Source organism: Pezoporus wallicus, unplaced genomic scaffold (assembly GCF_028554395.1).
Source record: "Pezoporus wallicus isolate ANWC-B61680 ecotype Strahan unplaced genomic scaffold, APGP_CSIRO_Pwel_v1 contig_8234, whole genome shotgun sequence".
Lineage (NCBI taxonomy): Eukaryota > Metazoa > Chordata > Aves > Psittaciformes > Psittacidae > Pezoporus > Pezoporus wallicus.
The window spans coordinates 975,929-991,264 of record NW_026637703.1 but is presented as its reverse complement, the minus strand read 5'-3'; the positions used below and the strand labels follow the sequence as shown (position 1 = coordinate 991,264).

Genomic DNA, 15,336 nt, shown 5'->3' with positions numbered 1-15,336 from the left:
CCCATAAAGCTGGATCAGGGCCAGGCGCTCACACAGTAGTTTGGAGGAGAATGCAAACATCTGTGGCTTGTGAGAGATCTGATCCAGCCCCTCTCTAGGCAAAAGTGCACATGGAGCCAAGCAGTGACCCCACTTCAGGGCTCACCAAAGCGTCTGTCCAGACAGGCACAGAGCCAGATGCAGATCCTGGCTTTGCCTGATAAAGAAATCCATCTGGAAGATGTCAGCCAGGCTGATAACACGCCAGGCTGCAGCACAGCATCTACTGCGTGTCTGCTGCAGACCTGCGGACCTGACAGCTTCAATTACAGCTGCTTTTTGTTCTGAGCTTATAAACAGCTTTGTCCGAGCCTGGGAATCCACCGGGGTCATTCCCAGCTAGCACAGACACGCTGCATCCCTGCTGCAGCCAGCCCTCGCTGCCCTGTGCCTATGGGGTGGGTATAAAGGCCAAGCTACATGTCCAGAAGCAGCTTTGGCACTGGGGAATGCTGGTTTGTGTTGTGTCCCTGCCCATGGCAGGGGGCTGGAACTGCATGAGCTTTAAGGTCCCTTCCAGCCCAAACCAGGCTGGGATCCTATGAAATTATATAAAACCATTTTCAGCTACTTCCCGCTGAAGACTGGGAACCTCCATGAGGTCTCATCTATTCTAAGTTTACCTTTTAATTCCCATTTTTCCATCCGCTATGATGGATGAACAATCTGACAAAGCTTATCTCAAGTCAATTCAATGCTCTGCTTTGAACCAATACAAATCTGGGGACAACGGGGTGGTAGAGAAGTGATGGACAGCGATGCCATCAGGTCCATGGGCTGACGCCTGGGGTTTGGTGTGAGGACAGGGTCTGGAGAGGTGGCTTGGCCCCACACTGAGCCCATCAGCCTGCCTCTGGGCAGGACCGTAGAGTCATAGGATGGTTGGAGTTGGAAGGGACCTGAAAGATCCAGGGTAACATGAAAGCCAACAATGTGGTTAAATGACTTGAGACCAATCTCTAGGGAAGGGGAACAATGGAATCATCTTCTCCTCTCCAATTGCCACTGAAGCTTCTTCAGGGACATCAGAAAACCTCCTTCAAGGGCCAGGCTATTGCACAGCCCCATGCTGCCTGCGCTGAGATTTCCCTGCCCGCTTCCCCATGGCGAGCTCTGGCACCAGCACCCTGCACCCACCACCCGCTCCGGAGGGGAAGCAGCACCACGAGCACCCATCCCAGCCCTCCAGCACTCACGGGCAGCCCCGGCGGTCCTGGCAGCCCTGGTGGTCCCGGCTTGACATGACCCTGCTGCCCATGTGCCACCGGTGACACAGGGTGTCCCAGGCGGGCAGCGCCGTCCTCAAGCCCTGGTACAACAGGGCTGGCTGCTGATGGAGGATGCTGCAGGAAACCTTCTGCTGACCCTGACCCAAAGGGACCTTTGGGCACGTTTCCTCTGGGGGCAGCTCTCTGACGTGGCAATGGGGAGACCTTGGTGAAGGTGGAAGGCACGTCCAGGTCAGTGATGGCATCGCCGGGTTTGTCAGGCAGGAGCTGCTGCCGGGTGCCTGCATCACCCATCTGCTTCTCTGTGGTGACATTCTCCTCCCAGGGGTTGGGGGCTCGCTCCTTCTTGGCTGCTCTCAGTGTTTTGATGGAGGAGCCTGGGTGGATAAAAGCACCATCAGGTACCAGGCATCATGGTGGAAGACAGGCTGATAACACTGGGGCTGTTCAGCCTGGAGAAGAGAAGCTGCGTGGAGACATCAGAGCAGCTTCCAGTGTCTGAAGGGGGCTACAAGGATGCAGGCGAGGGACTCTTCATCAGGGACTGCAGTGATAGGACAAGGGGTGATGGGTTTGGACTGAAATGGGAGATTCAGGTTAGATCTAAGGCAGAAGCTCTTCCCTGTGAGGGTGCTGAGGCGCTGGCACAGGGTGCCCAGAGAAGCTGTGGCTGCCCCATCCCTGGCAGTGTTCAAGGCCAGGTTGGACACAGGGGCTTGGAGCAAGCTGCTCTAGTGGAAGGGGTCCCTGCCTGTGGCAGAGGTTGGAGCTGGGTGAGCTTTAAGGTCCCTTCAGCACAAACCATTCCATGACTCTGGACTCACCAGAGCTACCAGGAACCCATGTGTTGGCCCTGCTGAGCCCAGGCCTGCCAGGGTCGGTGATTTTATTATAGGTGGAGTTCAACAGCTCAAAGCCTTCCTCCTCAATAGAAACGCTGCTCTCCTCCTCCTCAGCCAATGGCATCTTGGTGGCAGGGGGTGAAGTCAGAGTGCTCCCATCAGGGGGGATGTTGAGGGTGTCCTGGGCATCCTCCTGCACCCACGGGAGCCCCAGGGTCAAAGCTGAATGGGTGAGTCTGGAGTCCTGGCAGAGAAGAAGGAAAACGTGAAATCTGATGTTTTCACCTGTTTTTTTCCCGTTCCTCATTCAGCACACTTGTGCTTCTTAACTTCCCATGTACAGGAATGCTGCTGTGGGAATGAGGTAACCCATGGCTTGTGAGCTCCTCCACCCCAGTTCAGCCACCAACACAAAACTCATCCTCCACAATGGACATGAGCCCGTTGTCAGTGTGGGCCATGCCATGAGCCATGAACCTCCTCCACACAGTGCCAATTGCAATGATCCCCCCCAGTTTCCTCTGCTCAAAGGGCATCACAAGAAAAGCCCATAGAGAAAACCATGAGAGAAACCCAACCTTGAGAGCAATCACTAAAGCAACCCTATAGAGTTACACCAGGGATCAGGCCCCTTCAACCTTCCATTTTGCTGCTTGTGCCTCTTCCAAGGGGGAACAGTACAGGCAGGTTGGAGGGGAGCTCCCACCACACATCTTCCCTTTGTCTCTTGGTGCCACTTCAAATGGTCCCTGCAGGACAATGCAGGTCCCAAGGCATCCTTCAGCCCTACAACCACCCAGATACCGCCCAGGGATGGAGGAACACTGCAATGTTGGTAGAAGTGTCTATGCTCAAAGGCAAAGGAGCGATAAAGGAGTTAACCTGCAGAGAAACACCTGTACTTCCAATGCACATCATGCACCCAGCACTGGTGCAAGTGCCTCAGGCTGGGCTTGCACAGGGAGCCACATGCACACAGGTCCAGCACTGGGTTGATTGCCTGGGGGCTGCGAGCGACCTTTACCTCCCCTGGAACAACAGGCAGCATCCCCATCAGCCCCACATCCCACCACCCCCTCAGAGCTTGCTCCGGGCTCCCACTGAGCTCCACGGCACATGGACAACCTGGTAACCTGTACCCATGGCACTGAGAAGAGCGGGTGGGACCTGAGCCCTGGCTGGGGGCTCATTGGGGCTGGTGCCATGCAGCTCATGAGGAGATAGTCTGTGAGAAGTCACTAGAGGGAGATGCAGGCCCATGGTTGCCTTGCGGGGCTGCAGGAGGAGCAGGGAGGTACAAGGAGATAGGAACATCCTTCCCATCCCAGCTTGTGTTGATTGAATCCATTGCTCTGGTCTTGCTCAGCACCGTGGACCCAAGACGCACGTTTGCCTGAGGGCACAGAGGTGCATTTGGATCAATAGGAAGTGGAAAACCCCAACAATTTCACTGCCAGAAGTGGTGATTCTGTAGGTAAGAACCCAATGGTACTGGTGGGACAGGGGAGATGGCTCCAAGCAGACCCCACTTCTGGAGGGCCATGGGAGGCTGAGGAGACTGCTTAAGCCTTTGCTCTGCTGCTGGGTGCCATCAGATTGGAGATCGCCAACCTCTTCCCATTCCAAGGGGGGAGCAAAAGTGAAAATTCTTATTTTTTCAACTTTCAAAAGTCAAGTTTGAGGAATTTATTTTAAAACCAGCTGAAACTTCTTGCTCAATTGTACAAATTTGGGGGGGTGGGAATATCTTTGCTCTGTTTAATTTGTTATAATTGACTTTGATTTCAAGCCTTCCTGCACAACCGATTTGATAAGCTAAAGTCCGTCTCAAATCAGAAAAAAGTGTTTTCTTTCCTTTAATATCAAAATAAAATATTTTGGCCTTTTTTCCCTCCCAAAATCTACCCCAAACACATCACTTAAGTCCTAATAAGGGCAAATAAGCACCCTCCTAAAAAATTATCAGTGCCAACAACTACTGCTGATGCCAGCCATGGACACAGCCTGGACACCTCCAAAGAGCATCTCCACGCTCACACCCACAGCAGGAGGATGGCCAGGCCCGCAGTGCACCCATTTCTGTTGGCCCCTCTGATGCTCTGGTAGGTAAATACATGAGGGATGCATCTAGGACTGTGTGTAGGTACCAGAGGAAACCACCCTGGGTCACACTCAGGTCTCAGTGTTACCTGGTCCCTGTTTAATCCCTGCAGCTGCAACTTGAAGGAATACTAATAAATAATATAAAATCATAATAAAAATAAAACTTGAAAATGAATAAATAAATGGAATGGGAGGAAATAGGAATATTCCCATTTCAATTTTTCACCCCACTTGCAGAAAGAGACCTGCCCCCCCAAAGGGAGATGCAGTGGTGATGGGTTGAGGTTGCTCTGCTCCTCTGGCCAGTGCTATGTCCCAAGCCAAAGGAGCAGCATTCCTCTAGCACCAGGATTTTTGCTGATACCCCAAATGGCATTAACAGCCATATCTTCAAAGAACAATGTTTGCAGCAGTTAAATAGGCAAGAAGCAGCCTAGCACCAAGGAAGAGGTGTTGAGAATCCTGGGTTTGGGCTTTGTGGATGCTATCACACCCATCAGCTGCATCCAGTGTTTGTCCCACTCAGCACTGTAGGTCCTCCCTGGAGGTCTCTGGGGAAAGAAGGGCAGTTTGGCCACCTCTGCACAGGGTGCCCAGAGAAGCTGTGGCTGCCCCATCCCTGGCAGTGTTCAAGGCCAGGTTGGACACAGGGGCTTGGAGCAAGCTGCTCTAGTGGAAGGGGTCCCTGCCCGTGGCAGGGGTTGGAGCTGGAGGAGCTTTAAGGTCCCTTCAACCCAAACCAAGAGAAGGCTGTGTGGAGACCTCATAGCAGCCTTCCAGTGTCTGAAGGGGGCCTATAGGGATGCTGGGGAGGGACTCTTCATTAGGGACTGTAGCAATAGGACAAGGGGTAACGGGTTAAAACTGAAACAGGGGAAGTTTAGATTGGATATAAGGAGGAAGTTCTTTCCTGTAAGGGTGGCGAGGCACTGGAATGGGTTGCCCAAGGAGGTTGTGAATGCTCCATCCCTGGCAATGTTCAAGGCCAGGTTGGACGAGGCCTTGGGTGATGTGATTTAGTGTGAGGTGTCTCTGCCCATGGCAGGGGGGTTGGAACTGGATGATCTTAAGCTCCTTTCCAATCCTAACTGTTCTGTGATTCTATGGTCCTATGATAATCGGCAACTCCATGTGGAGCACCACATCTTCCCAGCAGAACACCCTGTGGTTAGTTTAAGCCATTCACAAATGTTAGAAAACAACTCAGGAAGGAGCATCCCCTGTGACAGCATCCACACATCCCTGGAAGCAAACCAGCCTAGCCCTGGAGCCGTGTTCTCCTCTAACCCTACATCCTTTCTCCTGGACATAGTATCCAAATCCCAAGGAACCCCCAGACGTCAGCTCACCAGCCCCTCAGGCATGGCTTTTGCAACCCCAGAGCTGCAGGAATAGGGCCTGAAGCCATATAGCATGTGAGGAAGGTGGGGACAGAGCTGCCAGGCATCAGCTTCACCCATGCAAGGTCACATTTGCAGTCCCCTGGGGCAACACAGGCTCTCAGGAGGACAAGACAGGATCCTTCAGTGCTTTCCCATCACACACATAGTCAGGTACAACCCTTCCCTCTCTTTGCACTTGGGTCCAAGGCAAAGCAAGGCTGTGAAACCTGAGCTGAGGAAAGGCAGAAACCTGCCCTTGCTACATCAGGCTTTTTCCCTCTTGCAGCCCCATAGCACACAGCAGAACCATTTCCTTCCTTTTCCCTTGCTACACAGCACTACCTGTATGAGGAGAGGGACCCAAGGGGTTAACGACAGACACCTCCCCACACATCACCCAGCCACTGTAGAGAGGACCAGCACCCTGATCACATTAGTCTTCCCAGACAGACCAGAACCAGTGGATTCAATTACCTGAGGGTAAAACCTCCTTCAATGTAACATACAAGCCAGATTTTGGGTTGTGGTGCTGTTCCTGTTTAAGCTGCGAGCTGGTGGTGGTCAGTAAAGAGCTGTAACAGAAATTCCAAACCAGTGTTCCTTTTACCCCACTAAACTAATAACCCCTAACTGACTTTACAAGGTCCTTTTGGGCAAGAAATCACAGAGCAGCAGCAAAAGCATCCTGGCCAAAGCTTGACTCCATCATTTGTGTGTCTTAAAATCACCTTAAAATCAGAGCAACCATATTCCCTGCAAGGTCATCTTCCCACAGACCATGAGAGGAGCCAAAGGGGGCCCAACCATACCTGCAGGCAGCTGGGTTACCCCCTTTGGCCCACCCCAACAAGGAGACCCACATCCACCTCCGGAGTGAGCTGCAGAGCATGGGGCAGACCTGGAGACTCTGCACACCATCAGCTGAGGTGCCCTTGGCTCTGCCATAACCCCTCGACACACACACAAAGCTGATGCTTGGCCATAGTTCCACTCCATTTCACCTTCCCCATGGCTTGTCCAGGAGGAGTTTCTGGGCTGCCCAAGGAGCTTATTGCTCCTATTAACACGCTGCAGTTTCCTCCCTGAACAACAGTCCAGAGCTTGCATCATTCGTTAGCAAATCACAGCAAAACCGGGGCAGCTCCATAGCCACTCACTCCAGCATCTGCCCACCAAATACATTTAGTGTTATTTGTAAGCCTCCAGCAGCTGGGAGCCTCAAGAGGAGCATCTGAAGTGTGAAAGGGGCTGAAAACTCACCCTGGAGGGGAGGCAGAGAGAGTTAATTTATAATCCCCCATTCTCCTCCTGGCACAAAGGATGCTTGGCGGTGAGGACCAGGCAACAGATGCTCCTCCTGCACCACACACAGCAGTTAAGCCCTCTGCAATCCCAGCTGCATGCTTCAGTTTGGGGTTTGGCACATAAGAAAACCAATAGAAATGAGAGCTGCTGGGGCAGGGACTTGGCCTATTTGTCAGCTTCAATTAAAATAGTATTAAAAATTGACTCCTTAGCTTTGGATTTTACTGTTTCCAGCCCATTTTGTAGGATGGTTCCTTCAGCCAAAGGAAATTTCTTGTCTTTTTACTTTGGAACCAACTTTTTCATTCAGAAACAGACCCACAGCAATGCAGGACTTTAAGAAAGGGCTTTTCAATGTGGAAGTGGAAATGTTTCCTTTGAGGTGGAACAAAAACCAGGCTGCTGTGACCCGGGTACCAGAATGTGCTGCAGGCTCCCATCCTGAGCCACCCAAGGATGCAGGAAACACCACAAGAGGTGTTTTCTCCTTTCATTTGATTAGGGACTAATGTCTTTTGGGGGAAATGGGGACCTTTCCTTTCCAAGCTCCATCTTGAGACTGGGGACATGAACGCCATTTCCCAACCTAAACCCCCAAGTGGATGCCCACCAGGACCTGTGGTTGCAGGAGACCCATTCATTGGCTTCACATCAGCCCATCTCTAACCTGGAGCTTCCTTTTAGCCAAAGCCTTTGCTAATAACACAAGTCAAGGAAATAAATGCACCCGACAGAGGCAGAAAAAGCAGGATTTGGGCACTGAATCAAAGCAGGGAGCTGGGGGAAGGAGCAGAGGGACAGGAGCAGCTCCAGGTTTTCCCACTGCAGGGATTCACCAGTTTCACAAAGGATGGACAAGCTCAAGGCACGAGCTGCTGCAGCAAGGGGAAAAGCCTGGCTGGGTGATCTCACATTCCCTGCTCACACACGGAACAGGTCAAACAGAGCCAGCCACATGCACCCGTTCCTAGAAGGATCACCAAGGCGCAGTATCCAGGTGGTTACTGCCCCAGGAGCAGCCCAGGGACTGATCCCCAGGGCTCCCAGCCAGGAGGTGCTGGGTGGCTTTCCAGGATGATGTCTCATCTGCAGCACTGGCTGCTGCCATGGAGACTGGGCGCAGGGTTCCAGGGCTGCCACGTGAATGCCTGTAGCAAGAAAGCACTTCAAATCAATGGGCTGGTGCACGGAATTGTTTCTTTTAGTATTACTTTTTGCTGGTAAAAAAAGCCACCAGATGCCTAAAGACACCTTGAAAGTCCCAGGCAAAGACACTATAAAAGGGTGCCATCAAATCCAGGCAGATGAATCAGCAATGGCATCTCTAAGGGAACCAGAGGGAAGGTTTCTAAACACCAGCCCTTCACCCCACAGCCAGCAGCAGACATCCTCACCACAGCTCCCCCGGAGATGCTGACGTCCTTGTGCCTGAAGGCACAATAAAATGGGGTCCCCAATGCAAACCCAGCCTGCCCTGACACCACCATTCATCCTGCAAGCCAGGCCTCCAGCCCAGCCCCATGTAGCTGGAAAGAGGCTTTGCACCAGGTTTGGAGCCTGCATCCATGTAGATGCTCATGAGCATCACCGTGGTTGAGCCGTGATGGACCAGTGCTCAGCTCCACAGAGCAAGCCCTGCTGCCAAGGGCTCCTACAGGCCTGAGGAGCCCCCGTGGGGAGAACCTCATCAGCTCTGCTCCTTGTTTATACACCCCAGACAAGCTCCTAAGAAGGGGACAAATGTCAGCAGGTAGGGAACCACCTATAAACAAGATATCAGCACCACTCTGCTCCATGGGGTATTGCAGGGGCTGCATGATGAAGCCCATGAGCATCAATAGCCAGAAATGATTTGACATAGGACAGCAGCTGCCTCAAAGGGAACAAGGGGAATATTTGCTCTCAGCACAGCAGTCCCTGGAGAGGATATAAAGACATGGCTGTGGTTTATGAGGTGAAATAAAGAATAGAAGGCTTTTTCTTCCAAAAACTATATAGCGAGTTCATGTGGTTTTGACGTTACAATCTTGTTGCTTTGGGGTTTTGTTTTTATTAAAGAGAGGCTTGAAATAGACCTTTAATGGTGGGGAAAGAAGCTAAACCCTAAGTACTTCAGCTTTCCAACCCGAGCTGTATTTCTCCCTCCAACCAATTTTGATCCAAAGTGGTAATTCCCTTAAAATATGCTTTGCAACCACAGCACTGAGAAGTCTCAGCTATGGCCACTTGGAAGAGAACTTGGTGCCTCATCCTGGATGTCCTGAAGAAGACCATTAATGGTATCAGCACCATGCTGCCCCACGGGGCATTGCAGGGGCTGCAGAATTAAGCCCACAAAGCCCAAATAATTTGACAGGAGAGAGGGGAGGCCTGGATTAGAAAAATTCTGGAGATCCTGCCTCATGGAACAGCTCTGCAAAGCTAAACCGGTCAGTTCTTCAAAGGGAAGTCACTTGTAGGCAAGGTGACACAAAAGAAGGATCTGGAGCTGTTGGAGAGAGGCCAGAGGAGGCCACGGAGATGCTGCGAGGGCTGGAGCAGCTCTGCTCTGGAGCCAGGCTGAGAGAGCTGGGCTGGGTCAGCCTGCAGAAGAGAAGGCTCCTGAAGGGGAGACCTGAGAGCAGCTCCAGTGCCTGAAGGGGCTGCAGGAAAGCTGGAGAGGGGCTTGGGACAAGGGGTGTAGGGACAGGCCAAGGGGAATGGCTTTAACCTGCCCGAGGGGAGACTGAGATGAGCTCTTAGGCAGAAGCTCTTCCCTGTGAGGGTGCTGAGGCGCTGGCACAGGGTGCCCAGAGAAGCTGTGGCTGCCCCATCCCTGGCAGTGTTCAAGGCCAGGTTGAACACAGGGGCTTGGAGCAAGCTGCTCTAGTGGAAGGTGTCCCTGCCCGTGGCAGGGGTTGGAGCTGGAGGAGCTTTAAGGTCCCTTCCAACACAAACCAGGTTGGGATAAGACATCCAAGCACAGATGGCATCAGGTGAGGAAGAGCACAATGGGAAGTCCTGAACCCTTCTTCCCTAAAAGACCAGGTACAAACGTTATTGTCACCAGATGCCCAGATCTTATGAACCACAAACTGTGAAGCACTGCATGGGCAGAAGCTGAAGCATTCATGTATTTAATAGGTGAAGCCAGCATGGAACAAGTCCATAGGTCACACAGCAGCCAGGGAATGCCAGGTCCAGCCCTGGCAGCCTGCACTGACATGGAATTGATTTCCTACATATTGCAGACAAGCAGTTTTTAATTCAGCTTCACCATCTGGCATGGGAAAGGTCTGGACTGGAAACTCTCATCTGGTGAGCTCAGGGAAATGGGTCTCTAAGCTGAAGCGGTCTCTCAGGCACAAGGAATCATGACTGAATTACTCTGGTTCTGTGTAAACAGAACAAAAAGCCAAGATCAATAGCATAGATGCTTGCTCCTTTAAGTAAGCCAAATTTAGAGAAGAACCAGCTGAGAAAGACAAACTGGGAACTGCTTTCAACAGCTCAGGAGTTGTCCAAAGGCTTGAGAGCAGAGGAAGAAGGATGCGGTTTCAAAACCCCCTGAAATCATTTATGGGAAGGAGCACAAATTGAAAGCAGCCATTAAGAATGATGAAACAGAAGGAAAAAGGAATTAGCATGTGCTAAAAGCAATACAGAGCCTATCATCTGCAGAAAATCAACTTGGACAAGGAAAGTACAGAAGTGTCTGACCCACACCTCCCTTGTTGCAGCATCTTCATCGTGGTCCCCTGCCACGTGGAAGTGTCCAAACCACCCTCAGCAGTGTGGGAAACCAAATCTCTGCCCATGTTTCAGACAATGCAGATGACAACAAAATGCTTCCCATTCCAGCAGTGCAAAGGAGGAGGGGTTATCGATCCCCTCCTGATAATACAAGCAAAGCAGCATTAAAATAGCAGGCTCTCCCAAAGACGAGCACTGATTTGGCTCAGAAAGCTGGGGGAGCTCCAGGGGACTGGGAAAAGGCTTTATGTTGTGCCAATACGAGGGAGAAAATGAAGGCAAACAGGAGGCTTGGAGTAATTACAGACCTCTTCCCTCACGTAGAACCCACGTTAATAATAGAGCAACTGATATGGGGCTCATTAATAGAGAAACCACAGATAACGTAATTAGTGCCATGGCTTTGCAAAGAGCTGCTGTGTAACTAACTTGGGATCTTGCCTGAGGAGATTACGAGTGTTTTGCTGAGAAAGATAACAGTGTTGATGTAATGATCCTGGACTTCTGTAGGGCTTTGCTGGTCGTACACGTTGATAGCGTGATCCAAAACCTCAGTTGACGTCCTAACTGGTGAACAGGTTAAAACCCAGCTTGGAGCATGTACGTCTACAGGAGCTCAGACAACGAGCATCACACTGCCCTAGGTTCCAGCTAGGTCAGGCAAGGGAACGTGTATTTCAAAGCTTAGGGTCTTCTCTCAGGAAACACATTTTTGTCAATAGAAGTCTCTCTTACTCAACAGACAAAGGTAAAATGTGATTTATAAACCTAAGATCAGAGAAAGACGATTTAAACTGCTTTTTCCAGCACGTTTTAGCATCAGGCCCCTGGAAGATGGTCATGAGGAAGTTACAGATCAAGGCTGGAGTCTTTGCTAAGCAAGCTGTATTGATTTAGAGGAATAATCACCAGGAAACCCTGTGGGCTGTGTTCAGCAGTAGATCAGGTCATTATTGGATCTGCAGCATCCACAGCAGGAGTCTATGGAAGAGAAGCCTCTTCTGGTGCTTCCTCATTGCTCTGCACCAGCCGCTGCTTCCTCAGAGAGGTGCACAGGGCTGCAGCCCTCAGCTGAGGCATCACTGTCCTCCTCTACTTGCTTTGGGCCAGATGTGCAGGCTCTTGTGTGCCAGGAACATCTGCTCCATCAGAACTGGAGTAGCTCAGCACAGTGAGCCCCAAATCACTGCCCCGTGGGAGCAAGGGGAGGAAATCTTGCTCATGAGTTTCAGGTTGGACACAGGGGCTTGGAGCAAGCTGCTCTAGTGGAAGGTGTCCCTGCCCGTGGCAGGGGTTGGAGCTGGATGAGCTTTAAGGTCCCTTCCAACACAAACCATGCTGGGATGCTATGGTGTCTGACAGGCAGGTGGTGGATTTGGGAAGTGAATATGCTGTAAGCAAATAATAAACAAGAGAAATGATTTCTTGTTGGAGAAGATGCCTCAGCAGTGCCCTGTTTTCACAGGGGGGTTTTAGGGCTCCCTGGTATCCCACCCAGGCAATCGAACTGAAGCAACCCAAAAGCCTGAACATCCCCGCAAGCTCCGCACCCAGGGACCACAATCGGACTGGAAAGACTCTGAAGGACTCCCCCTGCTCCCTGCAGCACTCTCAAACAGCGCCGGTGCCTTTCCTCCAACCCATTTCTGGGTGGCCTTCAGGCAGAGGGCAGCGCTGCTGCATTGCACCCAGATGTGGCTGCCGCAGGACATGAAACACCGGTGGGAAGTGCCATGCCCCATGAAGCTGCGGATCAAGCCAAGCCCTTGCTGCAATACTCCTGCCATAAGGCAAGCCATAAGTCAGCAAGGACGCAAACCCTGAACCCGGGCAGGAGGTCAGACCATAAAGGGCTGCAGAGCAGCTGTAACTCACTTACAGGATGCCTCAGGACTCGATTAGATGGAATAGCACTTTATGGCTTTGACCCGGGGTGTGGTTAAACACTGCGGTTCAAACCGGCACACTCCATCACATTTATCACACTGTGGATTTGAGGTGAAATAAATTATCCACAAACACTTTATCCTACTTAAACTGGCTTCAGAAGTCTTCAGGTGGCTGAGATACACAGACACAGGCTTCGGGCTGCTCTGATTTAAAGGAAGGATGCCCTGGTACTTCATTAAGCTATCAAAGGTGCTAACAAGAAATTAGCCATTAAACCTCCATTTACTGCTCTCAAAAACTATCTGTAAGATGGACCTTCTTCCTAAAGCTGAAGTAGAACTAGGATTTCTTCTGCCATAAAAAATCCCAGGGTCTTTTCCTCTCTTCCTTGCATATGAATTCTCATCAAAACCATCACATTGTGATTTGCTTTATTCAATTGGAATGTTTCTCAGTATGATCAAAAGCTAGAAAGTCCTGTCAAGTCAGATCTTTTACTCTGTACATATGATATATTCAAACCTCAACAAGAAAAGAAGCTTTTAGTTAAAACTCAGATTGATGACAACAAAACCTCACTAGAAATACTCTGTTTTGCCATCCAGGTCAGTGATGTCCAAGCTCATTTTGCTCCATGTTCTCTGCTGGCACCAAGCGTTGCCTGCATTGTGCCACACAGGAGTCTCCTGTTAAGCACAGGAGCAGAGACAAGCACGTTCCCAGCACACTTCTGGATCATTTGGCCTTGTCCAAAGCCCCTCTCCAGGTTTCCTGTAGCCCCTTTAGGCATTGGAAGGCTGAATCTCAGCAGCAGTTTGAGCTGTCCAAAGAATTAAACCTGTGAATTTTTGTCTCGTTGGAACCCAATGGGATTTCAGCTTTATTTGACTTTGGTTGAACAGCTTTAGGATCCCAGTTTAAATTGCTTTGGAAAAAGCCATTCAGTGGAGTAATCAGCTCAGCCCTTCTGCTCATGTTCAGTACAGGCACACAAAGAGAAGCCAAAAGGCAGGAGAAGGGGTTCAATACCATCCCTATCTCAAACATTACTCATATATTACAATCTTCCCCTCAAAATAACAAACCCACAGAAGGAATAGACCGCAATTCGCCATAATTTAGGCTGCCAGTAACAGGCAGCTAATCCAGTGCCGCCATCCACTTCTATCTTCCCCACAGGCATCCTAGCCTTCTGTAATGACTTAGCTCTAATCAGTAAAGAAGGAATTCCCTGATACACTGATTTACGAACAAAGGCATGGGAAGTGTAACTCCAAAGCATAGCTTCAAGGTGCCCCTGCAGCAGAGCTGATCTGCTCTTCATTACTGTCACACCGCAACGCGTTAGCAGCACATTTCTTTCTCTTAATAAATTCACACGCCAAAGACCCTGAGGCCTCTCTGGTGCTGATTAAGTGCTTGAAAACCAAACTTGTCCCGAATCCAGAATATCCTTATTCTTTCCCTGGGGGCCTATGAATTTCACCACTTTTCTCTTGGGCAGCATCTCCCCAATTCACACCAGTCGCCAGGAGAAGAGCATCGGATGGGGGAGCACATCCTGACCAGGATCCAACAGGATTTGAGGACGAATTGCAACGAAGAGACCACCATCCAGACACACTCAGGGGAGCAATTTTGCCATCTCAGTTCATTATCACCGTCGCAAATCCAACCCACAAGCAGCCTCATCAGCACACCAGCAGCACGCTCATCTGTACTGCTGCAACCCTTGTGTCACCCAGCTCCAGAGCTGCATGAGGCCACTTGGGCAGAAGTGAGGCACAAGTTGCACAAAGGAGTACTAAGGTGTAGTCAGTTTAAGCCAGGAGTGAGAGCAGAGACCATCCCCAAACAGTTAACAGCAGTGCCTGGGAGGGTGAGGGGAGCACAGACAGGACTGCTCTGCTCATACACACACAGATCTCATTTTACATTTGCTGGCAGCTTTCCCCCTCAGGATGTCTGTTTGCAAGAACCTGAACAATGAACCTTGGCCACAGATCCCAAATACAGCAGAAACATAAAGGATGTGCAGCACTCACCCCCCCGATGCACGCAGAGGAGCTGGAGCCATGCTCCGAGCAGCTCTGATGGGGAAGCAGCAGCCTTCAGTCCCATGAAGTGGGGAGCAGCTGCCCCGCTCCCACCACCAGACATGGAGCTATGCCAAGGAACTGTGATGCTTTAACCCCCAGAATCACAACCACCTTCAACCACTGCAGAGCTTGGGCCTTTCCCACCTCAACCACAGCAAGTTGGACAAAGCCTTGGGTGCCATGGTTTAGTGTGAGGTGTCCCTGCCCATGGCAGGGGGGTTGGAACTGGATGATCTTAAGGTCCTTTCCAACCTGAACTATTCTATGATTCTGTGATTCTAAGCAGCAGCAGCAAGTCCTCCCCATGCACCAGACCCCACACATGGGCAGAAGCCGCAGTCATCAGCCTCCTGCTTTCTCCTGTACCACGCAGAGACCTGCCAGCCTCACTGCTTCCTTCCCTCCAAGCACTTCCAGCCAGGCTCGCAGGCAGATCCTGTGCACGCAGTGGGCTCATCCATCTCATTGCCGCCTTCCTCAAGCCACAACTCTTGGGCCCAGTGTAACTGCTCAGGAAGGTCACCTAAACACTTCCCTCGACCTCCAGCTCCAAGACACAAGTTACACTCAAACCATTAACGAGAGACACGGCAAGAAAAATAAGTAGGTGCCTTGATGGGGTTTTTGGGGGGCTTTTTACCCAAATGATTGCTGGAGCAACTCAGTTATCCAGGAGAGATTATGATGGTGAGACATAGAGGGACATAGGGAGGGG

The 15,336-nt window shown here is 51.0% G+C and overlaps 1 protein-coding gene across 1 annotated transcript in view; it reads right to left on the bottom strand.

The window, feature by feature from the left end:
- Positions 1-15,336, bottom strand: part of LOC130598175 (collagen alpha-1(I) chain-like) — an 81,889-nt gene that overhangs the window by 32,871 nt on the left and 33,682 nt on the right. The window contains exons 7-8 of the mRNA XM_057407374.1: positions 2,093-2,354; positions 1,236-1,645 (exon numbers count right to left, since the gene is read on the bottom strand). Of these exons, the coding sequence (XP_057263357.1) occupies positions 1,236-1,645; positions 2,093-2,354 (672 nt within the window). The remainder of the gene's footprint in view (positions 1-1,235; positions 1,646-2,092; positions 2,355-15,336) is intronic.